This window comes from Cryptomeria japonica, chromosome 2, assembly GCF_030272615.1.
Source record: "Cryptomeria japonica chromosome 2, Sugi_1.0, whole genome shotgun sequence".
NCBI lineage: Eukaryota > Viridiplantae > Streptophyta > Pinopsida > Cupressales > Cupressaceae > Cryptomeria > Cryptomeria japonica.
In genome coordinates this window covers 317,007,317-317,028,311 of record NC_081406.1, presented here as the reverse complement: position 1 = coordinate 317,028,311, position 20,995 = coordinate 317,007,317, and the positions used below count along the sequence as shown (strand labels likewise).

The following is a 20,995-nucleotide window of genomic DNA, read 5'->3' as shown; positions in this document are numbered from 1 at the left end:
TGAGTAGAAGCTTAACCTGAAATTTGATTTGTTGGATTCGGAAGTCAATCTTCAAATTCTTCTTAGCCTTTGCCTGTAGTTGAGAAAAGAGTGAAGTCAAACAATAAGAAATATTTGAGTAAAGCCCTAGAAAAGCATCTTCCTGGTGAGTATTAAGGTTATTAAAAATGGCTTTACACCTATATCTCCACATATGGGACAAAATGACATGTTTGACCCCATCACCAATAGTATTAACATGTAACCCCATACCAAGAAGGGATTCTTTATAGGTTAATTTGTGTTCAAAGATGGCTGAGTAATCATTAAAAACCAAGTTCCACTGTTTTTTAACAAATTGGCATCCCCAGAAGATATGCCTTATATTTTCTTGCCTTTGACAGAAAGGGCAATTAATAGGTTGGACCATAATACATTTTAGCCTGTTTGCATTGGCTTTCGATTTCCAAACCTGGACAAATAGTTTTGACCAATATTTTTCATTAAACTTGCATTTCCATTGAAGTTCAATTGAGAGCTTAATGGAAATTTTGGAAGTAGCTGCAAATAAACCTTCTTTAAAGGAAATAATAGAAAATGATATGCTGATAACCATAACTAGTCTTTGTAAAAATTGCGGTGGATAGGGATTCCAACGGAACCAAAGACTGCACCAAAATGAAAAATACTTTGTATTTATGACTCAAATTGAATTGACTTTTAACAACATTGCATTATAGCTAACTCATAGTGCAAAAATCCCAAAGATCTCCAATTGTATTTTCTAACTTAGTCTCACTTTTATTTATTGTTGATGATTCATTTAGATGACTCTCAACCCTATTAACCACTTGAACCTATAAATACCATTTTAAACTCCAGGTTCATCTCACTTCAATGATTTTAAGCTCTACATTCATCTTTGGCCTCCCACATTACTTTAACCCAAATTGCTGACATCCTAGACTATAAAAAACCCTTTCCTTTCCTAATTGCGACTGTACAATTGAATAGTAATTAGCATTTCTTCTAAAACGTCCAGAAAACTCACTTATAGCTCGCTGGCCAGGGTGTCTTTTTCGGCAAATAACCCTATATCTGAAATACTACGTTGTCTGAATGCTGCAGCATTAAAACTTTCTGCTGAAACACAATTACTGAAAGCCCTGTCTTCAACCGTGACACAGACTTTGAAAACCCTATAATTATTCTTGAAATCTTATTCTTGTGACACGGAAACTCTTAAGATTAGTGGTCAACATCTTTCTCTGCAATATATGAGAGAATAAAGTAACGCTTTTTCTCTCTACATCCATCGTTTCGCTTACCCAACTTCTAATTTGTGTTTTCCTGATCTCCTCGTGTCTTTTTTTTTCCTCCGCACTCGTCAACAATGGGAGACAGTCAGTATTCATTTTCCCTCACCACTTTCAGGTATTTTCTTCTAACTTTTAAGCCTGTTTTTTTCTCAACTGTACCATTTCCTCACAGTATTATTATATTTAAATTTCTTTTTAATGTATTTTTGCGCAATATTGTTGCATTTGATGTTCACAAACAGCCCATCCGGAAAGCTTGTACAGATCGAGCATGCTCTAATGGCCGTTGGCTCTGGTCAAACATCGCTGGGAATTAAAGGTCTTTTTCAATTTTTAACGAGTATTTTAGTTTATAATTTGTAACTAAAGTATAAACTTTTGTGTTATTTTTCCTCTTTGGCAAATGCTAACTGCTGAGGCTCAGGTTTATGGCATGAACTTGAAATTCAAGACAGTATGAATAGAAGGAATAATATTGTTTAGATTTTCCCTCTTTTGCAAGCAATGCTCATGCGTAACTACATAAAACAGTTTGGTTTAAAGTCGTAGAATAAGCCTTAAGCCCTAGAAAGCCAACCTTACGAGATTTTTCAAATAGTGCTCGTTATCAACCATGTAAAATTCTTTTTGAAGGTTTTTGTTTACGCGTGTAAATTTTCGAACGTGTAACGAATAATCGGGTGAGAGAAACGTAAATGCGGCCCTGTTAAACCCTACCAGGTTTTGTATACAGTTTAAATACTCATTATACAATTCTAGACGTAGGTATTATGCTTTAAAGCTCTATGGTCTAGATGTGTTGACATGTTCAAACATTATCATTTTAATTATGGATGAAAACGAATACCTTCGTTTTATTGTGGACGAAAATGATCATATGCCAGTAAATAGGAAAACGGTTAAATATAAGAAATTGTAGTAACTCCAATAAAGATAAAGTGTTTCAAGTTGGGGAATGGAGTTTGGACGGTTCTACTAGTGCTAAAGAATACGGTAAGAGTTAAGTTACATTGCAAGTGTGGGGACTAGGCTTAGAATGAATATTGATGTAGGAAGCTACTTTGTGTTCCTGCTAGTGGTACAATTTGTGCTTGTTACAAAAAGTCTATGAACTTGAGAAGAAAGAAAGGGAGAATGACTTTTATCTATATACAGGTGACTTAAGCAGGTCGATAGGACTTAAGTAGAACAAGTTACAATAAATATTTGGGGGCGCTAAATTGTAAAAGGAACTCGATAATTGAATATAAAAACTTAAAACCAAAACTGAGAAGCAATTAAATTAAAAGAGAGAAGGAACGAATTCAAATAGGAAAAATCTAAAAAAGCCAGTACATACAAAAGGCATATTGTAACATCCCCCAATTATGAACCCTGATTTTGTATTGTCTAGTTTGATTGAGGTCTTTAACACTTCATAAGGGGGACAGCCATTTATTTCCCTACCAATCCCATGATAATTTTATAGTGTCAAAACTGCCTAGCCACTTTAACAATTCCATTAGGAAGGCTAGCAGATGTCTGAAAGTGGTTAACTGATGAACAATGTCCTGAGATTGAAGATCCTCATTCAGAAGATTCATACAAGGGATCAAATTGAACAATAATTTGATGGTTGGAAACATAGTTCTTTTCCCATTATAAGTTAGGGTAATCCCTAAGTGTTTGTTATTTCCATCTCAAGTATGGCTGTCATATGATTAATGATATTAATTGTCAGAATACTGCATGTTCTCAACTTACTGACATAACACAATTACAATGATGTTGTAGCTTGAGGTTCACTATGATATCAGGCATATATCACAATCATAAAGCCTAGGTTTATTTTGGGATACCAGGTTGATATTATTGTTCTTGTCATTCAACAAGAGTAATAACAAATATTAATAATAACCTCATACCACCATTCAATGATTATGCCATCATAGATAAGAAACCTCAGGGTAACAAGAACCCCACATATATGCTGTTTTGAATCTCATTCAGACATAGTGAGATATGGTACAGTAATGTATTGCTGCATTAATTCAAATAACTTGACAGTGAGTGTTTATCATCAAACAGAGGTATGTCCCTTGCAACACAGTTGCAGGGTTGAGTCCCTTTAATCCTATTCATGGCTGTTCACTGCTTTTTAATTCCAGCCAGCTCTACCCTCAGTCCATAGATGATTCCTAGGGTAGTTAATCAACAAACCCGCATGCCTTAGACATAAAACCATGCCACTTGTCAATCTTGGTTAGCCACACACACACAGTTATATATATATATATATTGGGCTCTTAATATCTGAGAGCCACACCATAAATTTTCAACAAAACCCAAGTATGGAAAACTAAAGATTACACATCAAGATGTCACCTTTTACCAAACTAGAATAATCTCACACAAATGCCATTTCTTACAAACCAAGCATTCGATGGATATAATCTCACATTCACTCAAATTGGTGTCATAAAATAACATGAGAAGGTAAGCAAGATTTCCAACTTGTTCTAAGAACAATAGATTTGGGTTGACCAACCGTTGGATGCTTGTGGACCTAGATGTGACCTAGTTCTTTGAGCCTCACCTGATGTGACCTGCCTATGCATCCCAGCTTCGGGCAATCAGAGGAATGGTGTAGTTCACCCCTACTTTGATAATTAAAACTCCGTCTTTGCATCTGGAATGGGATTACTGACCCTTGTTTATTGTCCTTGACGAAGAGCAATAACAACATGAATTGTTCTATGACAGATAAATATATCATAATCACTTCAGTTAGACTCATTAGTGTCTCGTAGTGATGACAAAATTTTACAATCAGGTATAAACATAATGTCACTATTCAGATTTCCTGTTTTTTACACTTGCAAACAATCTTAATCACTAAAAACTGATATTAGAAACATCCCCCCTCCGTCCTTGATCAATTTTTTTTGGCTCCGATGTCCTGAAATGTCTACAAAATGCAGGGGTTATGTGGGGGGGGATGACTAGCAGTTACATTCAATATAAAAAAATCCCCAAATTAATTAAATACATTTTATTGTTCTTTTGTGGGCTTCCACACCACTCTTGGCCCTGAATAAGAGATTTTGGTTGCAACACAATAGATTTTCAAGCTCCTTTATGGTGTATGACAGTTGCATGTTGCTCGGCTGACCTTGCAAGATTTGAAAGCAGTTTTCAACCATTTCAGTTGGCATAATAGCAGGGTTTCCAAGATAAAATCAGACAAAACAAAACATGATGGATTGTGGATAATTGATATCATCAATTAATATCTAGGATTTCAAGCTCCATTTGTATCTCTTAAGGTGGTGTTTCAGTCTCAAGATGATGGTTTTGACTGAAAACAACAGTTTTTAGTGGTTTTGGCAGCCACAAATTTGCATGTTTGCAACATATAACGCAGAGATTTCAGTCTTATTCAGGTAGCCTCCTTTTCAATCTCAATACGAAGTTAGGAACTTTTTGTTGCTTGTGTCAACCACTAGAATTCTGAGACAATGAAGATAGGCTCATTGATTGCACAAGTTCTTTGCAAGCTCAGGTTAGCAGCATATTTTCTATGTTTTGGTCAATTTGTAGTTGTAACTTGCAGCCTCTGGGCATTTATTTGTACATGTAATGTATTGAGGATCTATAATGTATATGATGAATGCTTTATCGATTTTATTGTATGGATATTTGAATTTCTCTACATTTTGAAAATTTCCCTATTTTTTTAATAGCTGTCCCCAAAAATGGCCTCCAAAAATTTGTCCCTGAAATGTGTTCCCTTGTCCCCAGCTGTCCCTGTCCTAGAAACTTGGTGGAACTTTATCAAAGAGAGAATGTTCTAGGGGGAATTAATTAGTTTTTCTCTGCTATATTGATATTGCACTTGGAAAATTCTCTATCCTTGATAGTATGTTTTTCTACCTAATTGAGTGTGTATAAAATTTACATGTTACGCAATAGTTATTTGGAAGCTTTAGAAACAAATAGCTAATCTCTTAAGTTGCTTGAGCGGGAACATACTTGTAGTATTGTTTGAGACATAAATGTTTTTATTGCAATGATACATCTGTGTACCTTACACAATAAGCCTTTCACAATTGCTTAGTTCCGTTATTTATTAATATGAGTGACAATAAATGTTTGTTTTTATAATTGATTCTAAATTATGTCTTATCTGTGAACTGTTCTTTTTAACTCTGGGATTGCTAAAATAAAACCAATCATGATAAAGTCACTTGCGAAAGTTAAGCAAACCAATCCTAACCATAGAACGAGACATATTACAGTGAGACAGACATTTGAGATCTACATTCTATATAGCTTCTGGTATCATGATAGCATATAGATTTATTGTTCAAGTAAAAATGTAATCTAGCAGTATTCTAGCTAGAAGCTGGTTCATCATGGTAATTTAGTTCCTCAAACATTGGTACTCAAACATGAAACTTCCAAATCTTTCAACTCATTTTTCAATCATCTTGTATATTGCTTTTCAAATTTATTACTTCAACATTTCCCTTTTTCTGAAATTTGGTAAAAATGTGTTAAGGAGCCTGTCAATACATAGATTTCTGTGGTTGTGAATTGATTTGCACACGTATTTGGTTGGTCAATGGATGGTGGATTAGACACCTCTGACATTTAAAGAAAATTCACGATACAACTTTTATGCAAAGAAAGGCTTGATTAAATGTTAATGACAATATGTTCCTTTTTTGTGCAGCTGCAAATGGAGTTGTTATTGCAACAGAGAAGAAATTGCCTTCAATACTTGTTGATGAGTCCTCGGTAACATTCTACTTCTGATGTGATAATATTCAAAAGAGTAGGAAAGCTGAAATATCATCTTCTGCATCATGTTTATCAGAGTACAGGTTCAGAAGTGTGATAGATGCTTTAATGTGTGATATAACACTCATGAGAAGGATTGAATATTATCTATCTTAGTGTCTTTACTGTGAGTGCAGGGATGCATCTCTGTGGAACATTGATTGTGGAAAACATTAATTAATTAATTGCACTGTTTTCTAGAAAATTCCCCTATTAAGAAAAGGTTGTGGGTTTTGTTTATCTCATAGGTACCAGACTTGGACTTGGACTTGGCACCCAGACTTAGGAAAGTGAAAAACCCATGAATATAGAGAATTTTTAAGGAATTAAAAGATTTTTCTATGCATCCTTTTAATCAACATTAAAGAGTATGTTTATCCAAGTAAAGGTTCAAAATTGTGATAGCATGCTTTCATGTGTCTTTCTGAATATAACACTGATGAGAAGGATCGAATATTATCTAACTTAATGTCTTTCTTGTGAGGGCAGTGGATGCACTCTGTGGAACGTTGATTGTGGGAGACATTAATTAATTGATCTGCATCTCTCTTTTCTAGAAAATTTCCATAGTAAGAAATGGTAGTGGGTTTATTTACCTCGTAGTTACCAGACTTGGACTTGTCACCTAGATTTAGGAAATTGAAGAAAACATGAATATAGGGTTGTTTAAAGGAATTAGAAGATTTTTCTATGCGCGCTTTTAATCAACATTAAAGAGATAATTTTTATATCAATTACAAGTTACTTTGATCACATACACAAGCATACATTGAACAAATGATTAGAAAAGCGTATTTGAGCTGAAGGAGACAACATTTTTTGAACATATAAATATTCTCAAGTTTTTGGGTGTATGGAATTCATGGATTACTATATCTATGGCATCAGAAACAAAAAACACAACATGGAGTCATGAATTATGGTAGAGAGGATTTTGTATCACTTGACCCAACATCTTTAGCTTTACAGGGGGGTCCTGTGCTTGTATCTTAGACAATTTTTTGATGTTGTTGCAGCCATTGTAGAAATACCTAGGATTGGATTGACTTGGCAAATCAAAACTATAGTTGTAATTCAATTTTTGAGATTCAATCAGGAAATAAAAAATGCTGATCAATTTATAAAAGTAGGGATAAATGCTGTTTTTGGTAGTTCAAGCCAATTAAAGGGGAAAAAATGCTGCTTCTTCCTTCAATGCAGCCCAAAAACAATTTTTATTTTTTGCTTTCTAAAACTAAAGTAGGGTGTTTGGGGGTGATAGCCCCTAGCAGTCTAGGGATCACACCCTTTACACACCCCCCAGTGCGATATAGGGTGGACTTGAGTGGTGGAACCCCTACCACCAGGTCCAAATTTTCATTGAGGCCACGACTTTAATGGCACATGTCAATTTCAATAATTTTATCATTTTCAACTAAGCTTCAAGAATCCAGAGTCGAAATCATTAAAAAAAATTGAGTGTTGAGGCCATAGAGTAGTAATTAAGCCTGAACTATGTGTTTTTGGGTTTTTTTAGTTTAGAAAATTATTTTAAAAAAATGGTTATTTTTTTCCAATTTTGAGGTTTTTTTTCATGCAACCAAGTCTGACCTGGCAAGTCTAGTAAGTCTCTTGACTTCCAGTCAAGTCTGTGAGTGTTGCATGCCCTAGCTTGGCCTAGGGATTTGGCTAGTTTGCCTAGTATCTGGAGAGACTTGTAACTATGGATACCTTTGAGTGTATAGCAGCGTGAGAAAAGCCATGATTAAAGACTTAAAAATACATTGTCATAGGGCGCTTCATTCATTGGGGTTATGGTTTTCTTGATCAATGTATGGTAGTTAGTGGCTTAAGATAGCAAAGGTGAAAACAGTCATTCATTGGTGCCCAATTTGATTACATACAATCAATGTATGGTAGTGATTGAGCCTAAGAGAGCAAGTGTCAAAACAGTCATTCATTGGTGCTCAATTTCACGACATACAAATATGACTGATTAAAATGAGCTATAAAATCTCAATGGGCTCGATTTTTCTCACTGAACCAATTGTTTTTCCATGGAGGAGTTGCACAGATGGGAGAAGGTGTTTTTTTTTGAAAAGTTGAAGTGATCAGTTTCTGTCTGGTTGGAGTAGATCGTTAGGGGCTTGCATTGACAAAACTATTTGCATAAAATTATTTTAGAAAGGCACTTTAGTGGTTTAGGGCAGGATTGGAATTTGCATTTACTTTTACCGGTTAATCAAAATGTATTGACGGCTATGGTGTTCTACTGTCATTTTATGTATAGAAAGTCAACTTTGGGTTAACAAATGGTTGTTACTCAGGCATGAACACGAGCTATTGAAGTTAGCATTATCACCAACCATTAGAATTTAAGGAGGATTCTATTCTGCCTGTGCTCTCCTATTCCTTATCATACAGCACCGGCTAATTTTTTTGGTTTACTTTACACAATTCTATTCAAATCTACAGTTTACTGCATTTATATCCTTTAAGTGTTTATGGGTCATCTGAAAGTTAGACTGTAGTATATGGCCATAACCTTGAAACATGGTCTAGAGACTGTCAATTTCCAGGCCTGGTGTTGTTAAAGAGGGCATGCTGATGAGATTAGCTCTTCATTGTAACAAAGTCAACAACAGAAAAAGATTGTTCTATATGATCTCCATAATTAGGGGAGGATTGGGAACAGATCAAACACTTAACTTTGACATGATCTGCCATATGGCTGCACTCTGCTTCCCCTCTTCTTAACTGATTCAATGGTTCTCATTTTCTAGTAGCAAATGTGGGAAATCAGATGTACAATGGCTAACGTGTCTTTATTGTTTGGAAGATTCTAGTTTTCTACGAATCTTGGGGCATTTCTTGGGTGGTCTTTTAGATAGCTGGAGGTTTTTGGATGCAGTTATTTTTATTATCCCACCTAGGTAATCTCAGTTAAAAATTCCACTTTGCTGACTGACAAGGGACGTCGCAAACAATGAAATGACGTTGGAAGAATTCAGTACTTTGAATCAGAAAGATAATTGCTAATATTCTGATGTATAGATAGAGAAAAAAAATTAGTAATTGAGAGCTGCTGCTCCACATGGACATTGCTAGGGGACAAGAGTCACAATTCTCTAAAGCAGAAGTTTAATAGCATATTCAAAATATTATGCTATTATTTGAAGTTGAAAGTAATCATATATTTGTATGCTAGCAGGAAACAGATCGTATGTATCAAACTAGATTTGGATCAGAATTCCTGCACAAATGGCTGTGAGAATAAGACAGATGTCTATGGATATGTGTTGATGTGTATTTTGTACATGACCAAAACACAGAATAAAATACCCAGAGGTATCTTATCCTCTCTTGACTCCGAATGCTGAAGATGTCGCGAAAGGATCAATCGGGATGACTTCAAGGTTCTTTTTGTAGGATCTCTACGTGTGGATAAGCACCAGTGGTCGTTGTGTATGCTGTTTCTTCAAGGGGCCTTACGTACTTTCAGAGAAAGCTTGTCCGTGTTACTTTCTTTCCAAATGCAGGAACAGGATTTTCCTAACACTAACAGATTTCAAAAAAAAGTCAAAAGATAAGGGTTTCACGGAGGGAATACTTGAACTAATCCTAAGAATGACTCAATGAAGACTAGACTTGATAAGATTCTACCAATTTCAGTTTCGCCAAGAAATTACAACTCTACTGGAATTGATGCGATCTTCTAAGGGGATTCAATAACTTTCAAATCATCAAGGATATAGATAGTATCATAGAGATACATATCAATACTTCCAAGAATGATTGAATTCTTAATCAATCTCAATGTTTCCAGTTGACCACACAAGGCGTCCTCACAATCAGTAAGAAGCTAGTGGTTTGGAATGTGAATCTTATCAAAGATCAAGCACAACACTTCGTCTTTCAAACTTAAAATTTAAATGCTATTTCAACTGAGAGTGATTCAAGAAGATAAACAATCATGAAGATAGCCACAAGTATTGCAATAAAACACCATAACTTCAATATTTTATTGATCTCATAGCCAAATGGACAACAATTGTTCAAAATTCTTTCTTCACTACTCAATCTTGCTACAACAACTACTTTCTAACTTTCTTCTCTCTAAGCTCTCTCTCTTTTCTCTAACCTTTCTAACTCTTTAAAATGAAATGAGTGAGGGTATATATAGCATCCTCAAATACAATGAATGGCCCGGATCAAAAGAAGATCAACGGCTGAGATTTTGACACCTAAACCCTAATTAGGGTTTGTTACAAAAAAGTCCCCATTTAGATAAACATCACTAATCCATAGCCAATAAAGAATTGGCACAAATACCGAGGAGACATAGACCAATAGGAATTAAGTTGCCACATCATCCTATAACAACTTTTCATCTAGAATTTTGTTCCCTTTCCTATGCTCTTTCTTAGCATATTCAATGAATCTGGACACAATTCCCTCAATCTCAGCAATGGGAATCTCAGGAAGATTCTTCATTCGTTCTTCCAAGTGAAGGACTTGATCAAAAGCAGTGAGAAGAGTTGTCTCCCATCCAGGTTCAAGTTCTTTGGTCTTCTCAATCAGGAACATAGTAGTGTACATTTGATCTCGTTGCTTATCTGTGATGATGTTCTCTTTCTTGCAAAAGATGACCTTGATTCTATCCTCCAACTCTTGGATGTCCACATCTATCTCAATCTCGATCCGCCTGTCAAGAATGGTACACAACACCTCAAACACCTTATCTTGAATTGGATGAATGATGCCTTCAACTCGGCTGCATCTGGTGTTGACGTCTTCAAAAAGGACCTCCTTCATCTGGAGCAGAGCTGACCACTGTAGGAGGTTATGGGTTCCTCCATCCATTATCTTTTCTTGTGCCAGAATCCGTCTTGGTGTTTCTCTTATCACTTGTAAGACTGGGATGATAACATCTCTATTGTGAGTGAATGCAACTACAGTTATCATTAGATTATGGATAATCTCAAGGACCTGGATAGCTCGATGAACTGTCTTCATCATTCTTGTTGCAAATTCAACGGCTACCTTGTGAGATTTATCAATCCAAGAACTCATAAGTTGAACCAAGCTCTTCACCCTTTCTGCCTCACCTACTGATTCAAGAGGGAGTGCTTGTAAAGGAGATACTGCTAGATCTTGATGTCTCAAGGGCTGATTAAGATGACTAAAATAGTTCCTCCAAGCACTGACCTCCCTCTTAAGCTTCTTATTCTTTTCCATTTCTTCTTTAAGTTTGTCTTTAAGTGCTTCAAATGAATCAGTTGCTTCTTCCATCGCTTGCTCAGAGGTAAGTGGACCAAGCTCAAATGTTTCTAAGTCATACTCTTTTGCAAGAATCTCATCCTCATATTTGTCTACCACTGGTGTAGCTACCTGCACTTTCCTGGATCCTGTCTCATCTCTAATTACCTTAGACATCTTTGTGGCCTTCTTCTTCTCCATTACCTCATGAGAATTTCCTATAAGGCTTTCCAAGTCAAACACATCTTCTTCTTCTTCAACCACAACTACCCTGGTTAGCCTCTCTTTCAGCCAATCAGGAATGGCAGATCTTGTTTCCCTCACTTGTATTTCTTTAGGTAGTGGTCTATCTTCCCGGAAAGGAGATGTTGCTTCATCATCATTCTTTTCTTCATGTTGCACATTAGCACCAACTTGGGGAGATTGACTTGATGAATGCTGAGGTGTTTGTCCTTTCTCCTGTTTATCATTCTATACCATGGATTCCATAGACTCATCAATTTCATATACTACCTGCCTCTGATCTTCCCCTTGACTTGCTTCCTTTTCATGCCTAGAAGATGTGCTTGGTGGGCGATCAGGATTCGTTTTCTAGCTTCTTCTTGGATGGTTCTTTCTTCTCAGGTCCTTCTTTCCTCTTTGAGCCTTTGGAATGAGAAGTATTCTCACTCACACTTACTTCTCCTTCTTTTGGTCTTGCTTCCAAAGTGAATGTCATAGATACATTCTGCTCCTTCAACTTTTGATGCTGTACATCCACCCATCTGCAAGTGCAGGATAAAACGGGAGCCATCAAAGCTCTCAAGTCTAAAACCTCGGGCTCATTCCAATCTATCTTTACTTCTTTGTCTTCTCTCTCATAGGATGACTGGAGGTATCTACCATTATCCTGGGCTTGATCGGCTACTCTATAAACTTTGCATTTCCTGATGAAATCTAAGGGTAGCCTGGAATGCATTTTTCTTTTGACTTCTAAATCGCCTGGGACATTCATCCAAAAATCCTCCACCTGAAACTCGTGCTTGTACTTCTTGCCGACTGTCTCCTCCATATAACCATGAGGGTCAAAAATCTCTCTCGAGGCAAAGGATGTGAATGAGTATAGAGATAATTCCTTTTCTGCATCTTCCACGGCTTGAGTGTTAGGACACACTTCGACTGAATTCCCTAGTATGATGGGCACGGGAATTCCATTTCCATGCTTGTGTCTGGATGCCTTCGCATAAGCTGCCAACTGTCTAGTCACCTCAAGTAGTACTATCCTGTCTGTTGGATATCTTGGCAACATGTAGGGAGGTGAAGGACACCCATGAACTCTGATGTATGTGAATTTTTGAAACTGAATGAACCATGCACCATGCTTCTTCACAAGCTCTTGTGCATCCAGAGACAGTCGATTGTGAATCCCACCTTGCAATATCCTGGTAATGTTCATCGTGAAGGTGTCATTGACTAACTTGTAGTCACTTCTAGGCGGATGATGCAATTGAACATAAGAATCACAAACTCTTATTTCTCTGGGTCCTCTTCCAATCACTCCTCTGTGAGGTAGCCCTGCATACTCGAAACTCCTGACCAAGGCATATATAACATATGAGCTCATGTGGAATGACTTTGTGGGTCTTAGCCTTCTCAACTGTACGTCCAGACAATTGCTAATGATTCTGGCCCAATGAAGCATTCCTTTTCCTTGGACTATCACTTGTATGAAGAAGAACATCCACTTGTCGAAGAAGAAGGCTTGAGAAGCACCTGTAACTCGATTGAGCAAAGTTATCAAGTCTCTGTATTCCTTCTGGAAGTCAATCCTATGTGGTGTATTGGGAATCTTGTTCAGGCGAGGCCGACTTTTGATCAACCAATTCTTATTGATGAAGTTCAAACAAGACTCAGGATCATCTTCATAGATCGACCTTGCTCCTTCCAAGCTCTTGTAGATCATGTCTTTATGGTCCGGAAGATGAAGAGCTTCGTCTATAGCTTCTTCTGAAAGGTAGGCTAAGATGTTCCCGTCCTTGGTTACGATCGTCCTTGATTGTGAGTCATAGTGGTGGGCACACTCGATCATCAACTCATGACACTTGACTGCGGGAGGGAAACCTGCAGCGTTGATGATGCCACTCTCAATTATCCTCCTCGCAACAGGTGATGGCTTGCCAATGTAGGGGATCTCTCGAAACTTCTTCACATTGAAGTTTCCTAAGTTGGTGTCTCCGATATTATTCCACTTGGACACGATCCTAGTCTCCAATTCGTTGCTCCTCTGATCTTCCTTGATGAGAGCCTGCCGACTAGTAGATCCTCCGGCTTTGGGGGTCGTCATTTGATGCCTACACAAAAATTTAAAATTAGTCTTTAAGCATCATACCTTAAAGCATAGAATTTAAGACCTTCCAAGGGAATAATTCAAAACATTAATTTGAAAATGACATGATAAAACAAGAATTATATATTCTCAAATTAATTATGAATGAAAATTAGATTTTCAAGACTTATACTTTTAAAAGATTGCTATGAAATCAAAATAAGTCTTGAATAAGAACTTCAAACAATTTGATTCTTCATACCTCTTCTTGAATGCTTAACTATGAACCTTGGAAAATGGAAGAAAGAAGATCAGATTTTGCTGGACAAAAAATGAATTTCTGGCCTTCTTTTGGATGAACTACACCTCAATTAGCCTTCAAAAGAACTTCACCTTCACTAGCCTCCAACACATAGCGAGGAATTCGCCTCCAATCTGCTAGAATTCGCTCCTCTAGTCTGCTCCTCAAATTCGCATAAGAAGGAATGAATGAATGATTTGAATTCACCACAAAGCATCTCCCTTAAATAGGGCGCTCACCCTAATCCTCATGAGGCCGACTTAGGTATTTAGCAATAAAATGAAATAAAATCCCTTTTAAAAGGGGGCCGACTTGCTTGTAAAAGCAAAGAAATGAACTTGAGCGCTCACCTTTTATTTTTTTAAATTTTAAAATTAATTTCAAGGCCTCCAAGGTGGATTTTTTTTCATTTGTTTTAAGGCTTAGAATTAATTGATTCAATTACAAATGCCTTAATTCATGTGAATTTGATCCAACTTCCCAAATGCCTTGAATTTGGCAAATTTGGTGAAAATTTAGGAATATGGAGGTTTGATTGAGGCTTAATGAAATTTCCTTTCTCCTTAGGCTTTGAAATATTCAAAGTGATGAAGGTTTAGATTCACTTCAAGACTTGTTTGAACCCCTTATCCATGCTTGTTCTCTTGATGAAATTGAAATTTTCTCAACCTACATTTGCAAATTTCCATGTCTTTGTCTTTACAATCTTGCAATTTGCCCTAAACTTAATCAATCAAGGTTGAATGATAGGTTTTTTGATGATTTCGCCCTGGACCCTTTGGAAGGGTCAGGAGTGATTTTTCCAATTAGGTCCTGAATATCTCATTTCTTGACTCCAAAATCTCCTGGAAGGTGAGCTCATGTTTGTTTTGACCTAATCAAAGTCTTGCATTTCAAATTTTTATCCTTTTTCATGAGGAAATTAGGTGAAAATGTGAATTTCGCCCTGGACCCTTTGGAAGGGTCAGGAGCGATTTTTACATTTTAGGCCAAAATTCACCTTAGTTTGATCATTAAACTCCTCCAAGGCAATCTCCAGGGTTCATTTATCTCCATCACTGGGTTAGCTCATCAAAACTTTGAAGGAAATATTGCATTTTTGGGAATTTCGCTCTGGACCCTCTGGATGGGTCAGGAGCGAAATTCTCTCCTGAGCTCAAAATTCTTATTTTTGAAGGTCAAAAACCTCTCCAATGCATTCCAAATGGGTTCTTTCACTGAAGTCCAGGCTTAGTTTTACTTGAATTTTGGACGAAAAGGTGACTTTAGTGTTTTTCGCCCTGGACCCTTTGGAAGGGTCAGGAGCGATTTTCCTTGCTTAGGCTTACTCCTTCATCATTTTGTCTTGAATCCTCCACTCAAGGTTAGGCAATGGTCTTCTTCATTCACTCCACCCAAGCTTGGTTTGTTGTTGCAAGGCAAAATAGGGAATTTTGAGATTTTTGCCCTGGACCCTCTAGAAGGGTCAGGAGCGATTTTCTTCTTCTGACCTAGAATCATCATTTTTTGGAACAAACATCTACTCAAAGGTGGTCTCAAAGGCCTTTTCTACCTTGGTCTAGTCTTGCCTTAGCACAAACTTGAAAGGAACATGTTGGTTTTAGGATTTTCGCCTTGGACCCTCTGGAAGGGTCAGGAGCGATTTTTAGGTTTTAGGGCAATTCCTTCATCCTTTCAACTTCAAATCATTTCCAAGGCATAGAACATCATGCCTTACTCCTCTTTGAGTCCTGAAAACCAAAATCTTATCTTGAACTGCAAGGAAAATAGGAGGATTTGGAAATTTCGCCCCGGATCCTCTAGAAGGGTCAGGAGCGAATTTCCCTCTTGGCATCAAAATTTGCATTCTTAGCAATCCAATTCCACTTCAAGGCAATTCAAATGCCTTCTCACACCCATGTCTAAGCGTAGCTTTGCCCAAACTTTGGAAGAAAGGATGGTTTTGAGGATTTTCGCTCTGGACCCTTTGGAAGGGTCAGGAGCGAAAATCATGTTCTAGGCTTAATTGCTTCCTCTTGACAATCTCAATCATCTTCAAAAGGCAAAACACACTTCCTCACACCCATTTAAGCCATAAAAACTAAAAAGTTGTCTTGACCTTGCAAGAAAATAGGTGTTTTTAGGAATTTCGCTCTGGACCCTTTGGAAGGGTTAGGAGCGAAATTCACCATTTGGCTCAATTCCTTCACTTTTTGATGATTTCTTGCAACCTCAATTCACTCCCAGGGGCAATTCTTTCTATGTTTCACCTTATCCCATACTTGACTTAGCAAAATTTGATAGCAAAAAGTGATTTTGAGAAAATTCGCTCTGGACCCTTTGGAAGGGTCAGGAGCGAAATTCTCAATCTTGACCAAAATCCTTCATTTTTTCTCCTTGAAACTTCTTTGCCAAGTGGGATTTCATCTTTCATTGTGCTAGGAATAGAATTTCATGTCCAAGAAAGGCTAAAAAATGTGTTTATAAGGAATTTCGCTTTGGACCCTTTGGAAGGGTTAGGAGCGAAATTGCCTTTCCTGGCCAGGATCCTTCATTTTCATCACTTCTAAATATGCCCAAGGGTTTCAACATGTTCATTCTTCCTTTCATCATGCCTTTGACACATCAATTTAACCAAACAAGACAAGAAATACCTCCTATAGAGATTTTCGCTCTGGACCCTTTGGAAGGGTCAGGAGCGAATTTCTTAATTCAGGCTCAATTCATCATCATTTCAAGTTGATTTCACCTCTCAAGGAAAAAAGACACTACTCTTCTCTCATCCAAGCCATAAAAACCAAAACTTGACTTGATTTTGCAAGAAAAATAGGTGGTTAGAGAAATTTTCGCCCTGGATCCTCTGGAAGGGTCAGGAGCGAAATTTAGTTTTTAGGCAAAATCCTTCATTTTTCCAAGTCAAAACATCTTCAGGAGGCAAAAGCAAGTTGTTCTTGTTTCATTTATGCCAAAAACTTGACCTTCTTCACTGCATAATGAGAGCTTTTGGGAATTTCGCTCTGGGCCCTTTGGAAGGGTCAGGAGCGAAATTTCCCTCTCTGTCCAAAATTCTTCATTTACTTATGCTTCCAAATCAACCAGGATGTCCAATCTTCCTCCCCAGATACCCTGCACATCACAATTTAGCCAAAGTTAGTGAGAAATAAGCTCAAATAAGATTTTCGCTTTGGACCCTCTGGAAGGGTCAGGAGCGAAATCTCCATTCCAGGTCAAATTGCTCAGTTTTCATGTTTCAAACCACCTCATCAGGCAAAGTTAGGTCATTTTCTAAGCTAGGAACAAGATTGCAAGTCTATCCAAGGCAAGAAATAGTGTTTAGAATGAAATTCGCTCTGGACCCTTCGGAAGGGTCAGGAGCGAAAATCCTCTTTCAGGCATCATCTTGCTCTTCAAAAAACAATCAAATCCCTCTCCAGGCAAGAACATATCAATTCACCTCCAAACATGCCCTAGAAAGCATCACTTAGTAAAAAATGAGGAGAAAAAGAGGTTTACAAGGATTTTCGCCCTGGACCCTCTGGAGGGGTCAGGAGCGAATTTGATATTTTCAAACTAGATGTTACCTTGATTCGCTTCATCATCCATCAAACTTGATCAAACCAACTCCTTTTCTTCACTGGCTCTGCTCAACTGACTTAGAGAGGGAAACAAACAGGACCCTGACAAGAAAACCCTCTTTCAATCTAGACCTGACCTGAGACCTATCCTCCTTGTCCCCTGATCTAACCAACTTGACTCTCCTGAAAGGCATGCTTCACTCTGGTAAACTTGAGGTTTCAGGCAGACGGCTAACAACTCCCCAAAATAAGGCTAGACTCAGCTTGAAAGAAACCCTAAAACGAGCTTATAAGGATTAGCCCTAATCTAGCCAACCTAGGCAGACCACTCACTCACTCAAAACCCTAAAAAGCAGAGAGAAAAACAAGCAAAGAGAAAGCAAAACCTAAAGCAAAAAAAGGGGGTCCCCATTCTAATGGGGCAATGTGTGAAATGGTCACAACAATATGGTTGGATCATATTTGTCAACTATTTTTTGGGTTTAAAATTCATAGCGTTTACATGCTTTGGGTTGGTTCAAGACATTTAATAAGGAGTAAAGATGAATGATTGTGGTGACTGCACTAAGAACACATATAAATGGCTCAGCTCTTCTTCCACATTCAAGGATTTGTACCTAAGAGTTTGATGCCTTCCTAGATTTCGAAAGCCTAAGAACAAAATTTATGTTTCTAAGGCATTTTGATATTCTTTACAATTTTTATGCTTAGCAGAATTGCAACAATCTGGAGGCTATAGATTTGATTAAATGTAGCTTCTAAATTTTATCATATAATGTGATGGTGTAAGGTTGTTTTCCATTATCCTGGCACCTCCATTATCACGGTATGTTAAAAGTTAACTTGGTTGGAATTTGAACTTAATTAAAGCATTGCTAGCATTTTCATTTTCTTGACTGATTGAATATACCTTTTGCATGGTTTGAGGTTTTATTGATCATTATTTGTTCAAAGCACAGGAACCTGAAAGTTTTAAAATGCTCATCTTGGGGTATGGTGAATTGTTTCATGTGCATGCACACCTTAGGGACAAGGTGACTTATAAGAGAAATCACAAAGATGTCGCCAAATTGCATCTCTGGAAATATTTTTCTTAACATCTTGTGGCACCTAAATAGACGTCTTCTGCTACGAAGTATAGAATAAAGAGAAAAAATGAAATACAAAAAGGACGGATAAAAAGACCATAATCCATTTTTCATTCAAAGAAAGAAATCCACTGAAAATGTGGAGAGATGGCATAACATGTCTATGGAGGACAGTTGAAAGGAATGGTCTCATTTTCATTAAGTTAAATATTTGCATTCCTTATTGCTATTTATTTACTTGTTAACTGAACTAGTTGCTATATAACAAACTCGACAAAATAATCTCTTTCCAGGCCTGTAATTCATTATTCATGCTTGTTCTAGGCATTGAAGTCCTAAATGATATCAACATGGCTATGAGGTTTGTTGATCAGGAAAACCTGCTAGAATCTGATGACAAGATCAAGCAACAAATGGCAAACAAAAATGAAGATGCAACATGTGACTGTTCCATTAGACTGAGGATACAACTACAAGTCTACAAGAGAAGTACAATGATATACAATGGATGAGATGAGATTCTTATATGAGAGAAAAAATGGGTATATATAGATACACTACCAAGAGATGTGAATGTACAACCAATGTGGAATAATAGAAGATGTGGTCACACGTGTAGTACATCTCTTCCAAACAAGGAAAGCGCAAGCTACATGATGCAAGGAAAATAGAATGCGTCAACAACCCTCAGTAAGCATGGCCGAGGGAGGTAAAAATATGAAATGGGTCCCAACAAATGTTGTAGAAGCCAAAATTAAATGCACATAGAAAGACAAACCCAGAAAGACTACCAATAGATATATTTTTTTCTTTAATATTATCTTTATGCAAACACATATACTTGAATGGAAATCACCTAGTCTATTACAATTCACTGGACATGCCCAACATATAGATATGATTTTTTTTGATAATTCTAGACACTTTGCAGTGTGCAAACTAATTGCCTTGATGATCTTGGACACTCTACATGATATTATTGTTGCTTTATACCACTGATTGCTTCTTGAGGGTTTGTCCCCAAGAAATCAAGTTGCCATGATTGAAGGTTTTCATCTCCAAGCACCAAAATTGCTGTAGGCAGCGTGACTTTCCTGGAAAAGAATTGAGTTATTTGGCTGTTAATTTTCACAAGCTACTCTTCCCTCCAGTGCTGTTTTTATTCCATGTTTCCTGCAATCCTAAACCAAAGTTAATCACACCTTTGTTTGTGACAGCTAATTGGACTTTTCATTCCCTCCATCAATGTTATTAACTGGAAGCAGCTGAAAGAACTGCTAAATCCTGAAAGACTCAGTTTGTGCTGAACTAAAAGACGGATGACTCAGCCACCTTATTCCAAAGAGTAACATTAACTGAAAGGAACCATAGCACTGCCTATCTAATTGCTATTCCTAGGTTGCCAGTTCACTCAATTAGCTAGCTGCTTTATTGCCTTATTCCACTTTCCTAACTAAAAGTGCTTGCAATTCTGTCTAATTGCTAAAAGCAACTATGTCGAAAGTAACTTAGTGCTATTGATTATAAATGGGACACCTTACAAATGTGCAGTCATGTTAAGTACCCATGTACAAAATGCTCTTTCAAATGAGTAAGAAGTATAAAACTCCATGTGAGGAAAAACTCCACTTGGAAGAGAGAAAAGATGAAGGACTATGCAGCCCTTCCCAAAAGTGTAGTCTTTTGCACTGATGGTAGTTGCCCAATACTGATTGTTGAAGATGATCCATGATCATCAAAAAACATTTTTCACTTGGGAAAAATATACTCAACAAGGTATGTAGAAGATATTCTTATCCGTTTTAGGAATGTGAGGGAAGAAGACAGAAGATGAGGGTCTTCAGAATCTGCTCAAGTGTCATTATGCTAGTGCCATAAGGTATCACAATTCAGTTAGGAATCTCGGGCTTAACCAAAAAAGTGGCCTCTCAAAACCATTTGTAGATTAGATGAAGAATAGGTACCAACAATGTGGTTGAGGCCCTGTGGAAATTGTTAATGAATGGTGATGAATGTTGGTGAGAGAAATTAGGTACCGTGTAAGGGCTTGATTTAGATACACTCTCAATCAATGTAAGAGATTTGAACTAATGAAAACTCAATACTTTTGCATAAGGTGTCAATGGTGACAAAGTCAAATTTACGGACTTATGAATTACAAAATGTGCCACAATAGAAGAATGTATATGTGGAGAAAGATTAAGAGGGCTTGAATGTAACCTTGTGACATTCGAAGAAGATGAGGAGGCAACAATAGCTTTGTGATTGTCAATGAAAAGGACTCTTAAGTCCTCAATGATGTCCTTCAAATCTGCAAATAGGGACTCACGATTTTTTTTTTGAAATATTTTTATAGTACTTATCCTAGTGAGTTGTCTCTGAAAGACAAG

General features: G+C 37.2%; 1 protein-coding gene across 1 annotated transcript in view; it reads left to right on the top strand.

Moving 5' to 3' along the window:
- Nucleotides 1-822: 822 nt before the first annotated feature.
- LOC131027221 (proteasome subunit alpha type-2-B) overlaps nucleotides 823-20,995 on the top strand; it is a 67,567-nt gene continuing 47,394 nt past the window's right edge. The window contains exons 1-3 of the mRNA XM_057957228.2: nucleotides 823-1,413; nucleotides 1,541-1,617; nucleotides 6,013-6,077. Of these exons, the coding sequence (XP_057813211.1) occupies nucleotides 1,373-1,413; nucleotides 1,541-1,617; nucleotides 6,013-6,077 (183 nt within the window). The 5' untranslated portion in view covers nucleotides 823-1,372. The remainder of the gene's footprint in view (nucleotides 1,414-1,540; nucleotides 1,618-6,012; nucleotides 6,078-20,995) is intronic.